The sequence below is a fragment of the Laetiporus sulphureus genome (assembly GCF_001632365.1).
Source record: "Laetiporus sulphureus 93-53 unplaced genomic scaffold LAESUscaffold_35, whole genome shotgun sequence".
Taxonomy (NCBI): Eukaryota; Fungi; Basidiomycota; class Agaricomycetes; order Polyporales; family Laetiporaceae; genus Laetiporus; species Laetiporus sulphureus.
Window position 1 is genome coordinate 268,424 of NW_024468544.1, and position 23,143 is coordinate 291,566.

Below are 23,143 nucleotides of genomic sequence, written 5' to 3' on the forward strand. Positions count from 1 at the left end.
ATGCCGCCCACTGTGCTCCATCTTTACACAAATGGAAACATGGTCATTGAGATTTATGTCTTACTTGCATATTCGAAAGAGATCTGGGTTTGCATTGTGCATGGGCTTTCATAAAGTTTTCATGACATGAGTAGAGCAGACGTCGTGAGGATCTTGTTTCCGTGTAGGGAAATGAATACATGATGTTTCATGGTGCACAATGCGCATACACTGCACTATTCTGTGGAAGCCAGACGCATTGCGAAGCGATAAGAGAAATGAATATCATGACAGCCCGACATCGGATAACACGAGACATATATAGTCCACTTCATCTCAGCCCAACGGAGCGGCAGCGTCCGCTCCCCAATCTCTGGTAGCAGTGGGAGGGTTTGCTGCCCAGTCGGTGGAACCGGCACCTGTAGGCTCCGTAGACCAGTCGAGAGCACCTATAGCACAAAATCAGCTCAAAACCGCAAATGAAATACAATTTATGACACGCACCACCCTCGCCGGCCAACACAGGGTTCATGCCGCCCACGGCGGGAGCCGATGTGACTTCCCACTCGTTGAGACATGCCTCGGCCTTCGCCTGAGCCTCCTCCTCCTCCTGCTTCTCGACCTCCTCGGGATCGCGGTAGAAGTACATGTCGACCATGACGTTCCAACCCTCCGGAGTGGGAGGGATCGTGCCGCGGAGGCAGAGAACTTCGCGTGCGAGGAGCCACCACATCAGACTGATCGAGTGACGTGACTTGTTGTTCGTTGGAATGGCAACGTCGACGAAGTTCAGCGGCGCATCGGTGCCGCAGAACGCGATGACGGGGATGTTGACGTATGATGCCTCGCGGATTGCCTGGTGGTCCACGCGCGGGTCCATAACGACAATCAGACGCGGCTCCTTGAATGAGCGGGTGATATAATTGGTAAAAGACCCGGGCGTGAAACGGCCCGCGATGGCTTGCATGCCGGTATTTGCGGCGTATTTGAGTACGGCACGGTGCCCGTACGGGCGAGCAAAGATAACACAGACATCGTTTGGAATCCACCTATTTCACATCGGCAAGACCTGGGAAAAGCTTGTCTTCGCTGCACGTATCATCGTGGCAATTGAGGATTCCTGAGGAAACGTCAAATTCGGGGTGCGCACAAATGGTACAATGTTACTGACCGTCAGACCTCCGCCTTCCAGACGTACGGCAACATCTGCTTGTCGCAGTTCTTGCTACCAATGTGTGATTGCGCAGCCAGCAGGAGCTTTATGTCATCCTCGCTGGCGTTGAGCACAGAAGGCAATTTTGATGACATGACAGAGAAAGAGGCACATCAACATTCGGCGGTCTTGAGAGCCATCCACGGCACGCCTCGCGCGAATCTCGCCATTTTTGCGCAAAAATGGCGGGTGAATAACAGGAGACGCACCACGAGGTTGTTTTGAGCCGGACGTCGGGAAAATCGACGTAGGCGAGCTTGTAGACAGCGATTCCGGTGTGCTCGGTGTGGTCCTCGCCAGCGCTCAATCGTAAGTTCGCGTTTTGCCGCAATATTTACACGCCACACTCGTTGCAGTTTTCCTCTGTCCAGCACTTTCTCATCCTCCATCGATTTCGTCGTCTACTCTGTCCAAAGTGTGCTGGCGATATTCTGGTTCAGACTGCAGTGCTGTTACGCTACCAGTTGTGTGACCACCTGCTACTCTTTCGGGCTGTTTGAGATCAGGAAGAGGTACTCTGCAGCAATCTCTCCTGCTAAGCCTCGCCAATACCCAGGTGCTCTTTTCTCACCTCCCGTGCCAGTGCCGCGATTTCTGCAGGGCCTGTCTTGCAACACCCTCCTACAATTAGTCCGTGCCAGACTTCTTGTTTCAAGATTGGCTGGATCATTACGCACAACCTGCGTGCCCAACTCTCGCCCACCGCTTGTGGCTCCTCTGTTAACCACGTCTGCGTGGCCGGATCGTACATGTCGCCTCTGTTTGGGTACACGACCAGTCACGGCTTCTGCTTGCCATTGAGTATATGGTCAATCGCACTCGATGATCTCCTGCAGTAGCCCGCCGAGGTGCTTCGGTTCTGTGCAGTTAATGCCTAAACCCCATGGATGTGGTGTTTGAATGCGCCCTTTCTGTCCCAAGGTGGCTTCCGTGACGTCATATGCCCTGAGTCTCTCTCCACCTTGTGTGCGCTCTTCGGGGAATCGGCCGCCGGTATATACGGTGCCGATCCACCAGGCTTCATTTCTGCTACACCTGTTTCGTTCTGTGGCATCCCTACAGCCCTGTGATTTGCTTCGACCTCCCTCGTGAGTGGCACTGTCTCGAATGCGATGAAGTCGATCAGGTCCCACACATGCCTGTCCTCCACAAACACGTGCAGCCTCTCCAGGTGGAACGCCGTCAACGCATCTATAGCTTCTTCCTCGAGTCGTCATCCCTCCTGGGTGTCCTGGAAGGCATTGCAATTCTTTCCATCCTCGGAGTATCCTCGCGGATTATACGGAGGAGATAGAAGCTGTCGAACTCTTCCGCGAGAGAGAGCGCTGCTCCGAAGGGGCCTAACGATAGTGTGATGTTGATCCTTCTAGCGGTCGCCCACGCTCTGTTATCCGCTTGTTCGTTCACGAAGCATCTTCAGGCTTCCGCTGCCAGCTTGATAGCCTTGCACATTATTCATTTAGCGTCGTTCTTTCCGTAGCCGCATCATTCGAATGTGCTGAATGCACATTGGTATCTACATCTCCGTATGAGTAATTAGTCTGCGGCAAGGAGGGCTGCCTAGTACGTTGAGGTGAGAATGACATCTGCGCCGGCACACAAGAATGCAAGATGTGTGTCGATAATCATTGCCAGGTTGTCATCGATAGGTTTCGCTGACCACAGGGGTGTAGATATGTTCCAGTGAAACATGTCCTCCAGTGTCGTTCCCTACCGCCATGGACATCACGAACAATAAGCAATTTAGGCACGAGCATGTATTTCGGAGAAAGATGGTACGCACGAAACCACCGTCAAGCACGAGAACTTGCAAAACATGGGCATCTTTCTCAATGGACTCCGAAGTCTCCATAAGGGATTTGTGGGCTGCAGAAAGACGAGTTGGACAGTTCCGGTCTCGGAGATGATGATGGTCAGGTTGATAATATTGGACATGCTGAGCTCGTCATAATCGATGGTTGTCGAGCCTGATTATGAGGCGAGTGAATCGTATACAAAAGGTTTCTAATGCAAAACATGCCATATGCTCAACAGCAAAGTCCGTTCATGATTACAAGTACGTGCACGGCTACCGCATACCTTACACATGGATGTCATTCCACACCGAACGCACAACGAAGTCTGCACGGTCTGGGTCTCTGATCTGTGAGAGTGCACAGTTCACGACGAATTGCACTGCAAGAGGCGAAGGAACCATACTCAGCGCAGGCTTATGCAGGGTGGATGATATAGGGTCGATGATATAAGACTTGCCTGAGGGATGATCAAGCCATGCATATGCTGCAACGCCGCCTTTCGCGGAGAGCGTGAATGTCAGGCTATCCCCTGCAATCATGTCTATCTCAGGGTCAATCAACTCTGCATTTGCGAGAGACGTTGGAGTGTACTGCATTAAGGTACTTCCGTTAATGCATGGCATCCTCATGGCAACGGACAGTGTACTCACGTAAGACTCAATGATAGCCGTGCGGCCCTCAATCTGTGCGGTGACATTGAGTAGCATGAATGAGTTCGTCGACGTGGGCCCCCTCCGGCAAGATCATGTCGAATCCTTGCATCGACATGAGCACAGTATTGTTCAGCGAAGGCATCGAGAACTCGTGCATCATTGTCTCCAGCTGATTCCCTGCCCAGTCATACCATGTCAGCAGCGCCGTGCCATTCATGGTGTACCATCGGTCGTTCGTGACCATGATATCCAAGGTCTCATTACTCGACGTCCAGAATGGGTAAACGATCATGGGTGAGTAGATGCTCGCCATGCCGTAGTTGAGCACCTTCCACCGCCCGGAGTATTCAATCGCCGCCCAACTCGGAGCCTGCCAGATTTCGTTCAGCTGCCACACGAGCGCACCGAGGTTTTCTCGTGGAGCCTCGCACCGCAGCGGTACCATGCGATTTCGGAGATCATGTTCATTGATTGAAAGACCTGCGTGCTCCAGCACCACTGCGCGAATATTTGATTAGAGTCGAAGGTGCCCGGCATAGGCAGCCAGGGCTCGACTGCCATCGTCATTTGGCCTTGACCCTGCGGAGCATTCAGGTTCGGCCATGTGAGACTGCCTGCAGGCGGATGGTGATATCGCGACATAACTACTGTTGAATTGAACAAGTAGTCTTCGGGCTCCAAGAGGGCCTCTTCCCAGGTGTAGAAAGACGGCATCGAGTGAAAGCTAGGTTGCAACGTTAGAATAGTTACTCGGGATCCTGCTACGGACGACCTACCCAAACTCATTCACGAATCTGGTTAGATGAGGCGAGATACTTTCGAGCTTCATGTACGTAGAACGCCCACCTGGCAACAGGGTAGGTACTGTAGTTGAAAGCTTGCGATGCATTATAGTTGTAACGTTCTGAGCAGAGTACGTCAGCATATGAACAGATCGCACTGAGAACTTGACACACCAGTGTTCCCGTAGATGTAGCCAGGCGTCTTGTTCTCGAATCACAGAACGTACGGTTGAAGGCTCAGCACGCCGTTCATTGTGAAGCAGTCTGTGTAGGCCACCTGAGAGCCAGTAAGTATCGCTATGCCTTGACGGTCAAACGCAACCTTACTGAAGACTGCTCTTGATACGTGATGTCATGCAGGAAGTCCTGGAACATGTATACGAAGTATGCCATTCAGTCGATCAATTAGCATTCTCACAGGTTTCGTCAAGCGATACTCACTTCATCCAGGTAATGCGTGCCATTCGCATATGTATCGTTGACGCCAATGACAATGTTTTCGATCTCATTTCCACCAGCCCATTGCACGTTGCTGGGGTGCTTATTGATTCTGCGTACGTTCTCGTGACTTCTGGGTCGATCGACACGAGAAGGAATTCATTCAGCGGGTACGTCGCGTCCGAGAAAATCATCTCGGACTATGCGAGGATGCCGAGCTCATCGCAGAGAGTAAAAGTCGTATACGCCAGTCAATTCGTCGGACGGCTGGTAGATTCCTCCGCCCCAGACTCGGAGCTGCAGATTTTCAGCATCTTGTAGACTATTTAGAGGCGAGTGACTTGTTGACGCACCATGTTCTGCCCGCTCAGAACAGTACTCTCAAGTACCCAGCGTACCTTTTCCGTCGTAATGCGGGGATAGAACAGGTCGAATGGGATAATGTTCGTGCCCTTCGTATAGAACGCTCGGCCATTGATGACAAAGTGCCACTGGTCTCCGGGCGTAATGCCCCTCAAGTCGATCTCTTCGTGCAGATACGCAGTCTGTGCGAGTTCGATTGTGCGGAATCCGCTTTGCAGTTGGAAGCTCGTGCTGTCGAGGAACATTCCGAACTCGTCTCCGAGGGCGAGGGTGATTGTAAAGTTGTACAGCGTTGGCGTGCCGAGATCGCGTGGGTACCACCGCTGCGGAACACCCTCGGCACCGTCATCGTCGCGCTCATGAACGTAGGCGCGTTAGTGGACGCAAGTATCGAGCTGACGGCAATGGGCCCAGAGGATATATCAAGCTTGGGAATGGCGATCTCAGTGGTTAGATTGAAGCTTGGCAAGACGGAGCGCACACCGAGAGTGACGTTCACGAGCCAATCAGCCGTCTGATCAGGGGGAACGAGGGCTGTCTGCCCGAGCTTCGAGATCTCGAGAGAAGTCTGGTCGATGAAGACGCTGCTGCCATTTGATGTGAGAAGAGGATGCGTGGCGGGTGCATCATTACTCATCTCGAATGTCGGAACTTCCGAGAGCATAACCAGGTAAGCCGGCCTGAAGATGCCAGCGGAGACGAACGCTGGACCCTGTGCTTCATTAGCCATGCATCGAATACTCACAAACTGAGAAGCCTCACCCAATCCCATCCAAAGTCAAACTGTATCTTGCGTTCGTATTGGCGGAAGCTTGCATATCCGAACTGGCATCCCGTTTTTGGTAACATGAGCTGCACCAGAAGCGTTGTTACTCACGTCGCTGATAAGTGAAACCTCTGTGCCAGGAAGAGAGGTGACGATCAATCCATAGAAGTAGGCAGACTCGAACGCGACAGTGATGTTACTGTCACTCTCGGACGGCGAAGCAAGCATGTGCATGTTTGTCACATTGTACACGTACTGCCGGAACTGATTGTTGACCCCAGCAGTGGGATGGCCAGCGACAGTCTGAAAACGACTGCAAGAGTATCAGCACTGAGATGACCGGAGCGCACAAAACGCACGATGTTTGCGATTGTATCCAGGTCGTGAAATACCAGTAATGTCCTCGCGGATGCGTTCAACCCAACGCTGCGGATGGTGAGCATGGTACAGCACTGGATGGACCTGGGCTGGAGCCCAAATATATGATAGAGCAGAAGGGGGAAGGTGGGAAGAGGAGAACAAGATCGATCGAGACAAACAACCTTAAAATCGTGTCAGCCTTGTGATCAACGTAAAAACGCCTCGATGTCTACAGTGATGTCTTCAAATCACGACATAACATCTTGGTGCATTCATTTCAGGATATATGCACATGTCATTGAGGCACCGCGCTTTAGGGAAGCTACTCTGTGACCTGGCTGTACCACGTTCTTCATCCCGGAACTCGCTAATCTGCGTGTCACGAATGCCGCCCTCGTGGTGGGAGATCCCAGTGCACTAGCCGATGCACACGGCTGAACATCGCTTTGGATGTCACGTCTCAAGCAGTCCAATGCGCCTGTGTCAATGCAGGACCCGCCGGTTAAGAGCGGCCGTGTGATTCCCTTCACATTGATTTGCAATCAGGTATGATATCGACCGCTTTACAACGCGAACAGGATCTCGATGCCGATTTAGGTCGAACAGCTGACACTGGACATCACATTCGCAGTAAGTGAACCCATCGCGTCTGAAGTCATCGGTCATTGGTATGAAGTTCTTCGACAATCGAATGACTCAGTAACCACTTGTTAGCTGTATTTGCTTGTCTGGCAACTTTATCGGTAAGCAGACGCCTCCACGATATTTCACGATTCTCACCTCACCTCTAAGTTATAACTCCTCAACGCACGATGGAGCTTCCGTCGACTCTTAGTCAAACGATTCGCCTGTAAGTATTTCCCATGACGATTGCGTTCGGCATCGAGGTTTCTACATATCATCGCTAGTGATTCTCTCATCAATCTCAAGGCAAAACGTGCGCTAGGGTCGAGTCGCCATTTGTGCCTCTGAATGGTCCACATTTCTCTGCTCATCATGAGGTGAATGCCATCCCTTCTACAAGTTTAGTGGGAGGCTCTTCGCCCGGGAAGGCAATTTCAGATCAACTTGGGCACAGCCCTTTCGGGGCATTGCCTTCATCACCTATGGTAGTTGGCGGAAAGCGTGTTGTGAATGTCTGGTGCCTCGAGTGATCAAGATGCTTTTCTGATCACGGAATAGCGCGTTGCAAGTCCAACTGAAGCGACAGGAGATTCTGGCTCGAAGTCATCCGTGGCAGCCTCACCGATTCTGGTAAAGTCGCTGCCGGGCGTACCTCGTCGATCGGTTATGAGCACCAAGACTCTACAAGTGGAGGGACATATGCACTACGTGCAGTTGGCTGTGCCGCTGTTCAGTAAAATCGTGATCAAAGATCTTCAGGGGTGCTATGTGCGACTCGAGGGGATGAAATCTCAATGTGGTATCAGCTTCAACTAGCGAACGAGGTCACAGTACAATCTCGCATGGAAGGAACACCGGTTCGTCATGAGCGCTTGAACGTTTTCTGTCACACTGATGGTTGGATTCTTGGCTCGTAAAGGGGAAGATCACTTTGGGACAAGGCTTCATCCTGCCTGGTTGGTACAGGTACAAGTATTTGATAACCTTCGCAGAGCTGACAGAGTCGTTCGCAGCAATTGATAGCGACATCATTGGTATGAAAATTGGAGGTGAGCGATTGATCAAGGTACCTCCAATGTTAGGATTCGGAGATCGCGAACACGACGCCATCCCACGCAATAGTACTCTCTTCTTTCGTAAGTAGGCGTGCCGAGATTCTGAGAATTGCACTCTGACTGTGAGACAAACATATAGAATGCAAGCTACTTAGCATTCGCCAGTCGTATACGGATACAGGCTTAATACCACTTTGACGATCTGTATCGGTTGCGACTGTGTCATTGCAGGTTTTAAGGTTACAGACGTTCATGCATAGATACCACATTGGCGCGGGTGAGGACTGCATACGGCCATCAACGCCGATTGGTTATGTCCCAAAATCGATCGGCGTTTGACTCTCGAGCATGACGATATGCCGAAAGGCGTGAATGACATGCTCAGTAGAGACATCGTCTATGCGGGGTGCTGCAGGTGCATCGTTCAACTTTTTGTTGATTTGGTCAATATGTTCTCGAGTGTAAAGATATTGTAAGTTCTTCCCACACAGATAGCGAAAGACAGATAAACATACGTTTTCTCAAAGTGACCTCTCATACTCGTCGGTAGGACCTCCTAACAATCATTATGCATATCATGACGCACTCGTGTGCATTTGAATCGTTGCACTCGCCGATATGTCTCCTTGTGGCACGGCGCACGTGGAACTGCCTGCACGCGATCAGCACAGCCCAAAGTCGAGCTGCATTCGCCCGCCATTGCTCTCGATAGCTTATGCATCATGTGCCATCGTACAATCGCAGCCCTTCGTATCGTTATCGCTCATTATCACTCGGCGTCATCTTCTGGACCTATCGTATTTTCAACATTACTGCGCCATGGAAATTCATTCGACTGCATAGATACACAAAGGCAAGTCATCAGTGCACTCAATTCCCCTTCGAATTGGACTGAAGATCTGCACTCGCAGAACACAGCGGCAGTGTGAGGAGCCGATGACTTCCATATCTAGCATCTGCTTGCCTGTCAGGGTTCGCATGTCGCATTGTCCGCTCTGACGGAGATCGTGGGATGGAGACGGTCTCTGCATTTGTCACCATAAATAGCACGGGAGTCGTCCTCACTGTTTATTTTTACCTCTCAGAGCTACTCCACAGCCAACACCATGTCTGCGCAAAATGCGATCTCATCCTGGTATTATAGTCTACATTGTTCAGTTGGGTGGATATACTGACGACCTACATGCCCTAGGGGTGCTACCCTACGACCTGGACGCTGTACCTTCCTCATTCCGGAGCGTGTCAACCTATACATCACGAACGCAGCGCTTGTGATAGGAAATGCCAGCACAGATGATGGAAGCATGCATCCTCGGACATCTCTTTGGATGACATTCCTCAGGAAGACTGCCGTGGTCTCACCGGTCATCAGCTCATCGGCGAACTCTAGCGATCGCGTTATTCTATTCACATTGGTCCCGAATCAGGTATCTTTTGATTTGCACTAATGGGATCGCGCTAATCTACCAAGGTCGAGCATGTACATTTGGGCCTCACCCTCGTGGCGAATGAACACGTCGCCTTTGACGTTCTAGGCAAGAGGTGAGAATCTTCTCGGTAACCAGCGAGTCTCTCTTACGCATTCTTCAGCTGCATATGCCTGTCTGGTAATTTCATCGGTGCGTGAACACCTTTATACTCGATGAGTCCGCAACACCCACCTGACGTCTTCTAGCTGTGCCATCAGAGGATAACATGGACGCTACAGCTGTGCCATCGGAGGATAACATGGACGCTACAGCGAAAAGCGGGTAAGAACAACAATATATCTGGTACTTGATTTACTTGCCTCACTATTGCACGGCAGGCAATTGCAGACATCGGATCGGGACTCTTCAACCAGCCATCGAGGGAGAAAGCGTGCTCGGGTGGAATCACTGGCTTTTACCTCCCCGGATGCATGCGTCGAGTCTATCGTTGGAGAGAGAATGGAATTCCCTACTTTTAGTGCCCCTGCCCCGACGATCACTGCCTTATCAAATTCTCCGCAATGAGCTGGGCGCAACACTGTCGACGAAATGCCGCCACTTTCCGCTACGGCGAGAGGCAAGCGTCGAGTGAGTATCTCTTACTCTATCTCAGCAGCAGGCTATCTAAGAGCCGTTTAGCAAGTCAGAATTTTAAGTGAACCCACCGAGGGTACTGATTCCGATTCATCTGCTGCGTCATCTCTCTTCGTGCCGAATGCTGCTATGAACTCATCTCGTCAATTGTTCTTCACGCCGAAAACGTCGCGCGCTGTCTCGAACACCAGTGCCACACGATCTGCTGTCCTTGCAGCTGTTGAAATCAAGGATCACCAAGTCAGATCAGGAGATCTACGTGCGACTCAGGGAGATGAGATACAACTCTGGTACCGGTTGCAACTAGCGAACAAGGCGGTTGTGCAGTCTCGCATGGATGGCACACCGGTATGTCTTTGGAATCTCAATTTGCGTCTGAGGGCTCTCATTCTTCGTTCAGATGGAGATCACCTTGGGTCAAAGTTTCATCCTCCCTGGTTGGTGCAATCTTTATCTTATTAAGAACCTCAATGATGTCTCTTGCAGCAATTGATAATGGTATCGTCGGCATGAAGGTCGGAGGCGAACGCTTGATCGTCATACCTCCCACGCTAGGATTCGGCGATCATCAACACGATTCTATACCTTCGAATAGTACCCTCTTTTTTCGTGAGTCTCCTCTGTTCGGGTCCACAGCTATGGGTTCAGATGGCATTGCATATGTAGAATGCAAGCTTTTGAACATCCACCAACCTGACACAGAATGAGCAGTGATCGAATGACAATCAAATTTGCGCTACTTCGTATGTATAGTCTGTGTGTCGAACTCTCATTTACCCTGAAGTATCCATCAGCACAGCATCTTCAAGCATTATATGGTTGAGGATGTGACAGTAGTGGTAGGCGGGAAACGTATGACGGTCATATTGGACTAGACTCGAGCTCACAATGATGGGGAGTCGATCGTGAAGGAGAAGATGGTTCAGGTTCTCTTGGGTCAGAAAATGGTCTGATTGATGCACGTGTGGTGTGATTTGAACTCATATATGTATGTAGGTACGTAGCTATGCTAGCAAAAGATGCAAGCAGGGATGCTCACACAGAGGGAAGGGTGAACCGTTACCTACATCCGGGTTTCCGATCTCCGATCGCCTGTCTCCGTGGGGTAGGGCCCCGGAGATCTCCCCAGCAGGATATCTGCTAGAACATTTCAAGTGTTCCCTCAGTATCCTAGCGGCAAATTTTGGCTGGCTCAACACACCTGCATTTCTTTTTGTCGGGTATGCTGTGCTGCCGGTCCAAGATGCATGCCTGGGAACGCGCTGGGTGGCTGTGCAGATCGCGTGCGTGGGAACCAAACTCCGCGCCACATCCCCACAGATTGCGCAAATAGCGATTCTGCAAGGATTCGGATGCGCGCAAGTGCGTATAGTATGTACAGCCATCGTTAATTTGAGTGTGACTGCCGGCGATGAGGAGCGACGGCTGGCGACGGCGGGGCGACATGAGCGACGGCGCGCAGATGCATGCTTGGGAATGCACTGGGTGGCTGTGCAGATCACGTGCGTGGGAACCAAACTCCACGCCACATCTCCACAGATTGCGCAAACAACGATTCTGCACGGATTTGGACACGCGCAAGTGCGCATGCCATGTACAACCATCGTTAATTTGAGTGCGACGGCGGGCGATGAGGAGCGACGGTGGGACGGCGGGGCGACATGACCGACGGCGCGCAGATGCATGCTTGGGAACGCGCTGGGTGGCTGTGCAGATCACGTGCGTGGGAACCAAACTCTGCGCCACATCTCCACAGATTGCGCAAACAACGATTCTGCAAGGATTCGGATGCGCGCAAGTGCGCATGCCATGTACAACCAACATTAATTTGAGTGCGACGGCGGGCGATGAGGAGCGATGGCGGGGCGACATGACCGACGGCACGCAGATGCATGCTTGGGAACGCGCTGGGTGGCTGTGCAGATCGCGTGCGTGGGAACCAAACTCCGCGCCACATCCCCATATATTGCGCAAACAACGATTCTGCACAGATTTGGACGCGCGCAAGTGCGCATGCCATGTACAACCATCGTTAATTTGAGTGCGACTGCCAGCGATGAGGAGCGACGGCGGGCGACGGTGGGGTGACATGAGTGATGGCGCGCAGATGCATGCTTGGGAACGCACTGGGTGGCTGTGCAGATCGCGTGCGTAGGAACCAAACTCCACGCCACATCCCCACAGATTGCGCAAACAACGATTCTGCACAGATTTGGACGCGCGCAAGTGCGCATGCCATGTACAACCATCGTTAATTTGAGTGCGACGGCGGGCGATGAGGAGCGACGGCGGGGCGACATGACCGACGGCGCGCAGATGCATGCTTGGGAACGCACTGGGTGGCTGTGCAGATCGCGTGCGTGGGAACCAAACTCCGCGCCACATCCCCACAGATTGCACAAACAACGATTCTGCAAGGATTCGGATGCGCGCAAGTGCGCATAGTATGTATAGCCAACATTAATTTGAGTGTGACGGCGGGTGATAAGGAGCGACGGCGGGTGACGGTGGGCGACGGCGGGGCGACATGAGCGACGGCGTGCAGATGCATGCTTGGGAACGCACTGGGTGGCTGTGCAGATCGTGTGCGTGGGAACCAAACTCCACGCCACATCCCCACAGATTGCGCAAACAATGATTCTGCAAGGATTCGGATGCGCGCAAGTGCGCATAGTATGTATAGCCAACATTAATTTGAGTGCGACGGCGGGCGATGAGGAGCGACGGCGGGGCGACATGACCGACGGCGTGCAGATGCATGCTTGGGAACGCGCTGGGTGGCTGTGCAGATCGCGTGCGTGGGAACCAAACTCCGCGCCACATCCCCATATATATTATACACAGCAGACATGGTGCACTTTATCAACGTGAAGAATTGTCGACTGATTTTTTACAGATTGGCAAACCTTTGCCGCAAATGTAAGACATCAACCGACATTCCCACACTATTTTTCACACTGATAAATCATTCTGCCGTGAATGATAGTAAAGTGAACAGTAAAGTGAACACAAACACCAACCGAGGGAAAGTGAACACGTGGTAAAATGAACAATACGAGTGGGCTCGCTTCCGGATCTTTACACATTCATACAATCCCTCGCCTCCTCTCCACCCCAATCCCATCATGTCTATTTCCTCTGCGACGCCGTATATCAGCCTTTCTGATGCTCTCCTAGCTCGTCACCAGTTAGCAGCGTACTACAAGCGGATGCCTAAGGCTCCGACTGACGAGAATGAAGCTCAGAATCTCATTGATTGGTTCCAGGGCTTCATTGTCAGGATGGTGAGTGCGCGTGCAATTACACTGATTATTCTTCGGTTAACGCGATATGTAGGATACGGTGATTCAGGAGGTCGGAGCAGACAAGGTTGGAGTGGATTTCAACAACATCTGCGAAAATGTGCGGGCCTTCGTCGAACCCCTGCAACCCCTGCATGGTATGTGTGGGGCGTGACGTTCCTCCCCGACCTGAAGACTCGCTTCGGAGAGCAGGCACTGAGAGACGCTGTGGATCTCGCATTCGCCAACGCTGACATCGAAGAGCATCACTTCATATCTCTTAAAGACCTGTTGGATGAACAGGAGAAGCTGCCAGCTACTAAAGCGAACATACGTTCGTCTGACAAGGAGTCAAAGGTCGAGAAAGACTTAAGTATGTCGACTCAACCAATATTCCCCTTACCTCCGACTCCCATCACAATTCGAACCGCGTGGGAACAAAAACGCCCGATTCCGTTCAGTGAAGACCACGTACCGTGACAGGGTCCAATTCATCCTCCATCCGCCACTGCGGCAAACGCTGCCGCGGACGTGGAGCCCAAGGCCACGATGAATGAGAGAGCGCCGGTCGAGAATGACGCAGTTCCTTCCGGTGGCCTGCCGGATCGTATCACCCCCGATGCGAAGTCCGCCATCATCACGAATGTGTCATCCCCTGTGATTGCAGTTTTTATGGACAAGAAGACACAGCCTGCCCTAGGCATCCCTGATTTCAACGTTAGCGGCAGGTAGGCCGCTGATGCCATACTGAGCAGTAAATTAGGCCTCACTGACGTTTTCGTGATCTCCCCCAGCAAAGACGCGAAGCCCGCTCCTTCGTCAGACAGCAACCTACCAGTGGTAGCTAGCAGCAAGGATGTCGCCGCCGCCGTCGCCGATTTCAAGCACGCACTCGTTACCATCAATGAGCGAAATGCGCCAGCAGATTTCGAGTCTGACAGCACAGTCATTGACGCACTCGCCGTCATCGCTGCCGACATCTCCGGTGATGACGCCAAAGGCGGACGGTGACAGCAGTGTACCCCGTGCTACAGGAAGAACTTAGATTGCGTCCCACTGAAAGGGAAGAGGCAGTGCACAGAGTGCGAATTCTCTCGTAAGGGCTGCAGCATGGTTTCGCCGGCGTCCTTTTGTGAGCAGGTTGAAACTCGCGTCAATAATGGTGAGACCTTCCCCATCCTTCGCCCGACCCAATACTGAAAGGTTTACCAAGCAGACTCGGCTGTAGGAGCTGCTGATTTCACCACCATTAATCCCTTCACATGCATCTATCCTAACCAGCACTCTACAGCTATTCGTCAATTGGAGGAGGAGGAAAAGACATATGAGGTGAAGATAGCGATTTTGCAAGATATACTGGCTTCCATCAGACTCCGCAAGGAGAACTTTAGGTTCAAGGCTGGTATGAACATTGCAAATATGGTGGTCTAGATGACTATGAGGCAGCTTCACGCGCGTACACGTTTCTCTCAATCGATTCATGCTATCATGTACACCGAGCACGGAGACTGGAGAAAACTAGATAGTTTTGTACAGCAAGGGTTCGATACATGTTTAAAACTATGCTCAAAACTCGACCATGAAAATGGTGCATCAAACTCTGATTCGAGAGGTGAGAATCTCGTCGAGTTTGAAGTTGCGTGTTCTCCGCGACCATTTCGCTTCAAAGCTCGGAAAAGTTTCTTCCAAGTGTGCCATTAGCAATGCTTGCCTCTCCTTCATGCACTGAGCCACCCCCGACAACTCTGCCACCGACGACCGTTGACGCTGATGCCACTTCATGCACTGAGCCACCCCCGACACCTCCGCATACGACGAACGTTGATGCCGATGCCGATGCGTCTCCTGCGCTGTCCGATGCAGTGTCAGATATTTTAATCTATGATGTTTCTTTCTCGTATGAAATGGATTCGGAAGGTAATTATAAAAGGATATCCAAGGGTTCCCCCAAGACTTCCACACAGGATCCGCCTCCCACTCTGGAACAGTCTCCCAGAGTTGGAGGTAGCAGACGTTCCCTACCTAACTCATGTTCAGATTCGTTGCCCCTCATTCAATCTGAGAGCCTGCTGAGCTCGTCTGAATGCACTCTGGTCCATGCACCACGCTCTCCCCAAAGAACTGCATCCTCCGCATCGTCTTCTGTTCGGTCAATCCTTGCGCAGCCGTCTATCGGAAGTGACCCTGCACGCAGAATGGGTGGAGCATGCCGCGTCAAACGAGAAGAACTCCGGGAGGTGGAGGCTCTCCTCCGATCCGAACCTCAAGCCGTTGAGGAGGAAAAGCATAACAACGGCAACAACGCACAAAGACCATCGCTGCGCTCCTCCATCCCCTTCCATTCTACGCGCTCCTTGAATAGGAACCTCGAGAAAGTCATAGAGGGCCCGGACACTGAGGAGAGCAGTACACTTGATCCGTGGCTGTGGCAGCACAAACGTCATGCCAGGCCACGTCGTTCTATGAGCCTCGGTGCGTCCGTGGAAGCGAAGACAGAGCCAGAAGTGTCTGCTTTATCGAATTTGCAGCTTCAACAAGCCTCTCTGTGACCAGGAACCTCTATGGGAATGCGTGGGCCTTCTTCGTCGGACATGCTCACGACGAGCATGACAGCCACAGTGTTGGAACTGGAGGCACCTTCAGCTGGTCGATCGTTCGCTGATGGTGACAGGGGAGACTGGGATCAAGACGTCGCATATGGGTCGAGGTCACAGCCGGCTAGCGAGTCTGCGAGCCTCCCTTCATCTCAACATGCACAGCCAGCTTCGATAGCGGCAGCAATATCAGCGCCAAGCGTTACGCCCGGCTCTGATGCGCGATGGCATACTATCATCGTATGTCGTGCAGCTGGGCTTGGTGCGTACATTAATTGACGTGATCTTGACGTACAGGTCAATAAGAAGTCATACACCCACCTTGATGTGATAGGCAAGGGCGGGTCATCTCGCGTGTACCGCGTAATCAGTCCGGCAAGCGAGATCTTCGCAATCAAGCGGGTTGCACTCGAGAAGACTGACAGAGAAACAATGATGAATGAAGTATCATTTCTGAGGCGCCTCTCAGGCAACAATCGCATCATCAGGCTCATCGATAGCGAGGTCAAGCCTGGGCCTCATGGGTCGAGAGGCCATCTGTTGCTTGTGATGGAGTATGGTGAGATTGGTGAGTGTCCATGCCATTCACGAAAGAAGCTAGCAAATTCACACGTCGCCTACTAGATCTGGCGAAATTATTGCAGGAACAGCAAAGGTACCCTCTGGATCCAGTGTGGATAGCATATTATTGGAAACAAGTCAGTGAGAATAACTGCTTCAATGTGCCTAAATGCTCACCATACCCCCGAATTGCAGATGTTGCAAGCCATCCATATTATTCATGAAGAGAAAGTTGTTCACTCAGATCTCAAGCCTGCTAACTTTGTACTCGTCCGTGGTCAGCTAAAGCTTATTGACTTCGGTATTGCGAAGGCCATCGCGAACGACACCACAAACATTCATCGTGACTACCAAGTACGAATCGTCCCACAGCTGTTCCATGTCCGGGTGGTTGCTGATGTCGACGCAGATCGGCACCGTCAACTATATGTCGCCCGAAGCCATCCAAACCCCCAGTGGTAATTACAAACTCAAAGTTGGCCGGCCCAGTGACGTATGGTCTCTGGGCTGCATCTTGTTCCAGATGGTGTATGGGAAGCCACCATTTTATCATTTGTCCATGATCCACAAGATGCAAGCCATACTCGACGCCTCGCGTCTCATCATATTCCCCGAGAGCGTGTCTTTACTTCATCCTCCTGATCCGGAAAAGCCCATAGCAGTCCCCGTACCGGAAGCCATCATTGGGGACATGCAGAGCTGTCTTAAGCGGGATCCTAAATGCCGCATGACAATTCCGCAGTTGCTGAGGCAGGAATGGCTGACGATGCAGGCCGGTAAGCGACTCTCAAGCTATTGGGAACGTGCGTCGGACTGATGAAAGGGATTCAACCAGCTTCACAGCCTCCTCCACCGGCAGAGACACCTTCTCCATCGGTGAACGATAACGAAGCAAGCATCGACCAATACCTTTTGGAACAACTGTTATGGTACGGCATATCTCTTGGATGACAGAGTGAACACGTGAGCGACGAGAGGCTTGCTGAGGATGCGCAGGTGCGTGTGCTGATCCCGTTCGGCATCTACATACGTTGCTGATCCTTATGCTCCCATCGTTATCAGCGTTTCCTTCAAGATCTCCAAGGTGATGAGTGATCGCGAGGCTGCCATCATCTGTGCACACGAGGGTCGCGAGGTCACTGCACTCGACGATCCAGCGATTCTGCACATTATTGCCTACCAGTTTTCGTCGCTGAATGTGGAACAATAGAGGCTCGTAATCGCACCCACATTTGCACTCAGTTCATGCATGTAGGATCGATTGGTAGCGTTTATACAATATTGAGAATGCAAAATATGTCAAGAGAGAACGAATCCTTCACAGACCACTACAGTTTTGCTATTCAGCAGGATCGTGATGATATTCGAGATATACATAACGATTGCCAAGATCAGTGCTCCCAACGTGACGCGTGTCATGTTAACGTTAATCAGAGGTAGCATGTTCATAGCAAGGGCACAAGTGTAATGCATCGATGCAGGCATGTTATTCTTCACAGCTATGGATGTCTTCTCTTTCAACTGCACAACACGGCTGAACTCATCCGAGAATGCCGCCATTGCGGCACATTTTTGCAGTTATTGTGAATGTGGATGCGCGAGGAGAGTTGAGACGCACCGGCTGCTATAGGCTCATAAATCAGCCTTCATACAGGAAGACAGTCGTTCCTACCTAACGGCTGCTATACCAATACTCGCGGCTGAAAGTTTTCATTGATATGTAAAGCGTTTCACCATCAGAACACGGAATTGCCGGGTACGAATTTGTCAAATCTGTTAAACTCAATGAAATCCGTGAGCATCCGTGCGACCGTTGGGATCTCGACAACTTTCGAAAGGTAGCTGTTGACGTTCACCTGTGCACCCATAGCACCAGCATTGATTAACGTTCAACATCTATCCGGCACATCTTCACCTTAAAATCCCCTCAAAAGACTAGATTTTCTTTCTCCTGTACTACTTTGTCAGTGTTCCATCTGTGCTCCTCTTCGCCCTCCAAGTTCCCAGGGTCTACAATCATAGCGGATAGCGTCATAAGCATACCAAGTGCTTCGTCGAACGCAACCACTATGCTCTCATCCGCGCCCTCGAGCACTTTCCGCGGCACGCCGAGCCGACCATCTATCAAGCTGTCGCGCCGGAGAGACTTCGTTTAGTCCGGGACCGCTGCAGGTTGCCCGAGCACGTAGTTATCATGTGGATCATGCCCTACAATAGCCGAGAGGATAATGGCGCAGTCTGCGGCGATGCAGCACATTGGGCAAGGACATTGATGACAGTCATATACGAGAATGTTGTGTATATTAGAGAATCTAGGAAATGGTAGATATTAGAATCTCTGGTTCAGTATGGCAATTCGCAGTCTTCTCCATCACCCAATTCAGTTTCCCAGATTTTCCAAAGACCAGCACTAAATGATTCAATAATGGATGTGTCTGGTTCCTTGCACTCGCAACCTCCAGCCACACGCCACCTTCATCGATGATCCAAACCTGGTAGCGGGCGATCCGAGAACCAGCTTCAATCTTCATGCCATGGATGAAGAGGTCGCCTACATTCAGCTTAATGCCTGGTCAGATACGGACAGGACAAGCGATGGGTTTGTCGCCGATGCTCGAGTACCAAACAACATATCCATCGTTTCCTCGAATCTTGCGTCGTTGAGGTCTCAAGAACTATATTCAGCACCATCATTATTTCAGCATATCATACGTGAAAAGGAACAGAACTCTCTTACTCTGGAGATGCGATAGGAAGTGATAGAGGAATTATCCAAGGGCATTCCGTCAGCATGAACGGCAGCCTGCCATAATTAAAGTGCGTTGCCAATTTGAAACAAGAAGAGCCTACCTCAGAATTCGGGGCAGAACGTTCATTTGATACACCATTGCTGGGGATTACACGTGACTGCAAGCCAGCATGTATCAGCACTAGCTTCATGATGTTGCCTGGACTACTCACCGATTTATGCAAGTCAGCTGCAGTGAACCGCCGCCGCTGCATTGGAGCCTTCGGTAACTGTGATGCAGCAGGTACTTGGGTGGCTGGTAGTTCACAGTAGGAGGGCGAAGTCTCTGTGTTGTTTGCATGAAAATGGAGATGCCATTCAGCTAGATCCAGAATGGGTCCGCTTTCATATATCGGTGGCATCCGGTCAGGTAGCATGGATTAGTGGGTCGCCTTCAAAGTTGTGAGAGAGTACGAGGCTCTTATATCACTGTTCCAACTGGGACCAGAATACAATGGCAACTGGTGGGAAATGAGAACAGGCCGTGTCAGGCAAAATAGGACCTGGGAGACTTGGTCACGCGAAAGAAGATAGGTCCAAAGAAGTGTCACGACTTACTTTCTTGGAGCTTGTATTTTTTTCTGCTCTAACCCCACAGTTTGTTTAACATAATCAAATGGTACACTCAACGAGATGGCCATTGGCCAAGCCCTTCCTTCCCAAAATGCAATCGACTTCGGATACGATCTTAGACCATTGAAACCCCCTTCAGGAAAGCGGGGTTTAAGCAGGCCAATCGTGCCGACAAAGCGGCACGGTGTCCACATCAAGCTAATCATCTGATCTGGAGAAGTCCACTCTCGTACGCGCATCTACACGATCACGAGTGAAGACTGCTCAGAAGTTAAAGCTGACTAACTCTCGCGCCTACTTCATTCACCTCCCCTTCTCATGGATGAGTGGCTGCAAGAGGCTGCCGAGGACTAATACTGATTTTTTTTGACTCTGACCTCGCGAACGAAGTGCACAGTCGCTGCGTCTTGTTCTTCGCTCCCAATGAACACGTGTTTTCCAGTTACGTGAATTTATCATCGACTTGGAATTCCTCCGGCCGCCTTTCCTCGGAATCAGCGAGCACGCACGTCGAAAGCAGTCATGGGGTCACCGCAGCTTCCGCACCATTGGTAAATATATTTTTCCTTCGCCTGTATATACAGGTACAGATGAGGGCAAGGCAAATATCACTACTTCATAGGGTGGCACGATGTGGGCCACGGCTTTTTTAGCTGCGATCCCTCCCCACGGTCGCACTCGCGAATGTGTTCAGCCTGTCTGATCTTCGGTGGACGTTGAGGAGCGGGAACGGATCGATAGTAATTCCAGGCTCAGTGCCGTCTCAGGCTCATCTTGACCTCCTTCAAGCTAGAGTCATCACGGAACCGCTGCTGGAGATTCATGGTGTCCTCCACGACCGTACCTGCCGGCTCAAGTCTCACCTTCGCAGAGTATATGCAACGATGGATCGTCAATGATAGCTGGACATATACTGCAGATCTGAAGACATATACCGATACAGTTGACCCGTCCAGGGCTGTTTACCTGCACTCCCCGCACGGACTCCCGTACATAACCTCGACCATCATGACCAGCGAATCGAAAAGCTGTAAGCACGCACTCCCTTCCTTCTCCCTCTCGCTCTTGCCATCTCTTCCCTACTTTCCGCCATGATCCTGCTAAATCTCACTCACCCGAACATAGTCACCAAGTTCCAGGCCCACCCGCCTGATGGGCGCACCTTTTCGCACCAGCACGAGTTCCCCCGCCTCCCCATCTCACCCGTCGAGGACAGCTGCCGACGATACCTCAATACAAGATTTGAGAGAGCATGAGCACATGAAGCAGGCGGCCGACGAGCTCCTTGTAAGCGACGGACCAAGATGGCAGGAGCACCTGAAGGAATACGCTGAGGACAAGGCCAGGTGCATGCCCATGAGCCTCCTTGCATTATATATGTGAACGCAGTGTGGACTGACTGTATGGGGTTGTTATATCGAGGAGTTCTGGTCAGCCCGACAGCGGCTTCTTCTCACCCGTGTGCAGCCGAGCTCATCGTACCACATTTTCGCTTACAGGTATGAGTCCTACCTCTCGCACACGGACCCACCCTCAGATTCATTTCGTCATCGAGTATGTTGCATCCTCTCTGTGCTGCACGATCTCGTCGGCTCATCACAGAAATGATCCCACGCCCGACCGTAGCTCACAGCTTCCCAGCACCACCTCTCTCATATTTCCTCCCTTGGCTTCATTCATGATCTCCGTGCCGGCATGCTGGAGCCTGATACCATCCGCGGTACCCTTTCGATATGAACTGATAGTATAAGGCTTTTCGGCAGCGTGCGTATACCAATCCCGTTTGCTGTACCTGAGAAGTCAAGCTAATCGCTCCGGGGACTTCTTTACCGAGGCTGCAAAATAGAGATACATTCGGACTCACAGCGCATTATCGTCCTCCGGTGTGGCCGATTCTGTGAGTCCTATGCCGCTTGCTTGGAAGGTGGTCGCCTGATCAGCTTGATCGGTTCACTTAGGAAGCCCGTCAATCTGGCCGAATTCAGACATTGTTTCTGTGCTGCCGGTGATAGATTGGCGCTTCTCGAGTAGTAATGAATGCAGGGAAACATTCATGCCATGCATGCACTGACTATGAAGTCTCACATGTATAAATATATAAAACCACACAAATGTTGTTTGGTCTGTACGTATTTGCTGACCATGGAATCATGCACTGGAATCCAGTATCACCACAGATGCAACGGCACACAGCCATTCCGGTCCTTCAACAGACACTCAATAGTCATTGTTCGGGGGAAAAGTGCGAAGGGGCGCAGTCAACACTGGTCAGGGAGTAGATGAGGGATGAGGGCGTGTTGTACTGTCCTTGACATGGGCGAATCTGCGAGCAATGCTGAAGGAAGAGTCAGCGGAGTAACGTGAAAGATTTGTAATGATACAAACGTCATAACGGTGTTAGTGTGAGTGAGATCAGCAGCTGGTTGAATATTGAGGGAGTGACGGTCTTCCAGGTCAAGTCCGGCTAACCATTGCGTATCATAACAATTCACAGGAAGCCCTTTGACAGGTAATGCACCACGCTCGAGCCTCATGGATCCACGACGGCGATATCGAGGAAATGCGCCGTGCTTGGGTCTTCCTTCTGGTGTGAATCTACACCACAAATGCATCCAGTCAAAGACAACAGCCATCTCTCGAATTCCGGAGAGTGTCAGTACAACCTTGTCACGACATATCTCACTTTTCCTCGTGAGTGGTCGGACTCGTCGCCACTCATCGCCGTGTAAGGGATAGTGTCCCACAAATTCTGGAAACGAGCGAGATGTGAATGTGCGCTGACAGCACTTGATCGTCGTTCTCGAAGCTGATAAAGCACCATGAGTATCTAACCTATGAATCTACGATGCACGGCCTACCGCACGACGTCTATGTTCTCGATTGTCCTCTGTCTGTCTGTCAAATTCTACCTGCGTAGGCTCTTCAGTGCCGGTCAGCTGCTTCTTGTACTGAGCTCGCAAAGTTGCTAGATGGACGCTGAACATGTGTTTGATATCCTTGTCATTATGGTGATCCGAGAATCCAAGGTTGATGAACTCTTCCGAAAATACTGCAGCCGCTTGTTTGTTCCATTTTGATGTCAGCGAGCCACTCAAATGGAGCCTGAAGTCTGCCCGAGAGGGACCTGGATGCTTGTGCTGTTCAAAGGCTTGAGCCTCCTTATCTGATGCGACAGGTATAGGGCTGTCGATGAAGGTACACCCCAGCATTTCACTAGCGTGCATGCGTATTTTGGCCTTGAAGGAACGAATCAT

General features: G+C 51.3%; 10 protein-coding genes across 10 annotated transcripts; 6 read left to right on the forward strand and 4 right to left on the reverse strand.

Moving 5' to 3' along the window:
* Window positions 1–29: 29 nt before the first annotated feature.
* LAESUDRAFT_728553 (ribosomal protein S2) lies at window positions 30–1,567 on the reverse strand. The gene is given in 6 exon segments (XM_040909459.1): window positions 30–428; window positions 484–1,028; window positions 1,147–1,164; window positions 1,184–1,288; window positions 1,382–1,384; window positions 1,400–1,567. The coding sequence occupies 4 exon segments, from the start codon at window positions 1,285–1,287 to the stop codon at window positions 316–318; spliced, it is 780 nt and encodes a 259-aa protein (XP_040761824.1). The 5' UTR covers window position 1,288; window positions 1,382–1,384; window positions 1,400–1,567; the 3' UTR covers window positions 30–315.
* Window positions 1,568–2,650: 1,083 nt separating this feature from the next.
* On the reverse strand, window positions 2,651–3,044 carry LAESUDRAFT_728554 (uncharacterized protein; the record flags this gene model as incomplete). The annotated part of the gene is made up of 1 exon (XM_040909460.1): window positions 2,651–3,044. The coding sequence occupies one exon, from the start codon at window positions 3,042–3,044 to the stop codon at window positions 2,832–2,834; it is 213 nt and encodes a 70-aa protein (XP_040761825.1). The 3' UTR covers window positions 2,651–2,831.
* A 228-nt stretch (window positions 3,045–3,272) lies between these two features.
* Window positions 3,273–6,433, reverse strand: LAESUDRAFT_786433 (glycoside hydrolase family 2 protein; the record flags this gene model as incomplete). The annotated part of the gene is made up of 18 exons (XM_040913892.1): window positions 3,273–3,335; window positions 3,387–3,578; window positions 3,639–3,671; window positions 3,712–4,065; window positions 4,122–4,365; window positions 4,488–4,545; window positions 4,598–4,631; window positions 4,668–4,700; window positions 4,751–4,789; window positions 4,865–4,984; window positions 5,011–5,061; window positions 5,108–5,158; window positions 5,215–5,559; window positions 5,625–5,792; window positions 5,877–5,936; window positions 5,987–6,049; window positions 6,102–6,293; window positions 6,350–6,433. 18 exons carry the CDS (start codon window positions 6,431–6,433, stop codon window positions 3,273–3,275), a joined length of 2,184 nt encoding a protein of 727 aa, XP_040761826.1.
* Window positions 6,434–6,800: 367 nt separating this feature from the next.
* Window positions 6,801–8,227, forward strand: LAESUDRAFT_715805 (uncharacterized protein; the record flags this gene model as incomplete). The annotated part of the gene is made up of 10 exons (XM_040907195.1): window positions 6,801–6,896; window positions 6,948–6,980; window positions 7,065–7,093; window positions 7,169–7,200; window positions 7,281–7,459; window positions 7,533–7,742; window positions 7,781–7,831; window positions 7,894–8,023; window positions 8,057–8,110; window positions 8,169–8,227. The coding sequence occupies 10 exons, from the start codon at window positions 6,801–6,803 to the stop codon at window positions 8,225–8,227; spliced, it is 873 nt and encodes a 290-aa protein (XP_040761827.1).
* Window positions 8,228–9,135: 908 nt separating this feature from the next.
* LAESUDRAFT_761440 (uncharacterized protein) lies at window positions 9,136–10,799 on the forward strand (the record flags this gene model as incomplete). The annotated part of the gene is made up of 9 exons (XM_040912918.1): window positions 9,136–9,164; window positions 9,222–9,456; window positions 9,501–9,571; window positions 9,620–9,648; window positions 9,705–9,780; window positions 9,847–10,086; window positions 10,146–10,440; window positions 10,493–10,529; window positions 10,579–10,799. The coding sequence occupies 9 exons, from the start codon at window positions 9,136–9,138 to the stop codon at window positions 10,797–10,799; spliced, it is 1,233 nt and encodes a 410-aa protein (XP_040761828.1).
* A 2,418-nt stretch (window positions 10,800–13,217) lies between these two features.
* Window positions 13,218–14,384, forward strand: LAESUDRAFT_761441 (uncharacterized protein; the record flags this gene model as incomplete). The annotated part of the gene is made up of 5 exons (XM_040912919.1): window positions 13,218–13,376; window positions 13,429–13,531; window positions 13,582–13,730; window positions 13,857–14,101; window positions 14,168–14,384. The coding sequence occupies 5 exons, from the start codon at window positions 13,218–13,220 to the stop codon at window positions 14,382–14,384; spliced, it is 873 nt and encodes a 290-aa protein (XP_040761829.1).
* Window positions 14,385–16,261: 1,877 nt separating this feature from the next.
* Window positions 16,262–17,345, forward strand: LAESUDRAFT_786439 (Pkinase-domain-containing protein; the record flags this gene model as incomplete). The annotated part of the gene is made up of 4 exons (XM_040913893.1): window positions 16,262–16,535; window positions 16,592–16,665; window positions 16,724–16,882; window positions 16,938–17,345. Coding segments are annotated over 4 exons (915 nt in total), but the record flags the coding sequence as incomplete, so codon positions are not given.
* Window positions 17,346–20,551: 3,206 nt separating this feature from the next.
* On the forward strand, window positions 20,552–20,843 carry LAESUDRAFT_621951 (uncharacterized protein; the record flags this gene model as incomplete). The annotated part of the gene is made up of 2 exons (XM_040903283.1): window positions 20,552–20,714; window positions 20,761–20,843. Coding segments are annotated over 2 exons (246 nt in total), but the record flags the coding sequence as incomplete, so codon positions are not given.
* Window positions 20,844–21,013: 170 nt separating this feature from the next.
* LAESUDRAFT_786443 (uncharacterized protein) lies at window positions 21,014–21,611 on the forward strand (the record flags this gene model as incomplete). Its single annotated transcript, XM_040913894.1, has 3 exons — window positions 21,014–21,094; window positions 21,147–21,268; window positions 21,492–21,611. Coding segments are annotated over 3 exons (323 nt in total), but the record flags the coding sequence as incomplete, so codon positions are not given.
* A 536-nt stretch (window positions 21,612–22,147) lies between these two features.
* LAESUDRAFT_658585 (uncharacterized protein) lies at window positions 22,148–23,143 on the reverse strand (the record flags this gene model as incomplete). Its single annotated transcript, XM_040904757.1, is given in 3 exon segments — window positions 22,148–22,552; window positions 22,564–22,695; window positions 22,748–23,143. 3 exon segments carry the CDS (start codon window positions 23,141–23,143, stop codon window positions 22,148–22,150), a joined length of 933 nt encoding a protein of 310 aa, XP_040761833.1.

Coding starts and splice junctions, on each gene's coding strand:
- LAESUDRAFT_728553 (XM_040909459.1), bottom strand. CDS start 1,287: ATGTCATCAAAATTGCCTTCTGTGCTCAACGCCAGCGAGGATGACATA. Junction 429..483: donor TGTGTTGGCCGGCGAGGGTG/GTGCGTGTCATA, acceptor TTTGTGCTATAG/GTGCTCTCGACTGGTCTACG.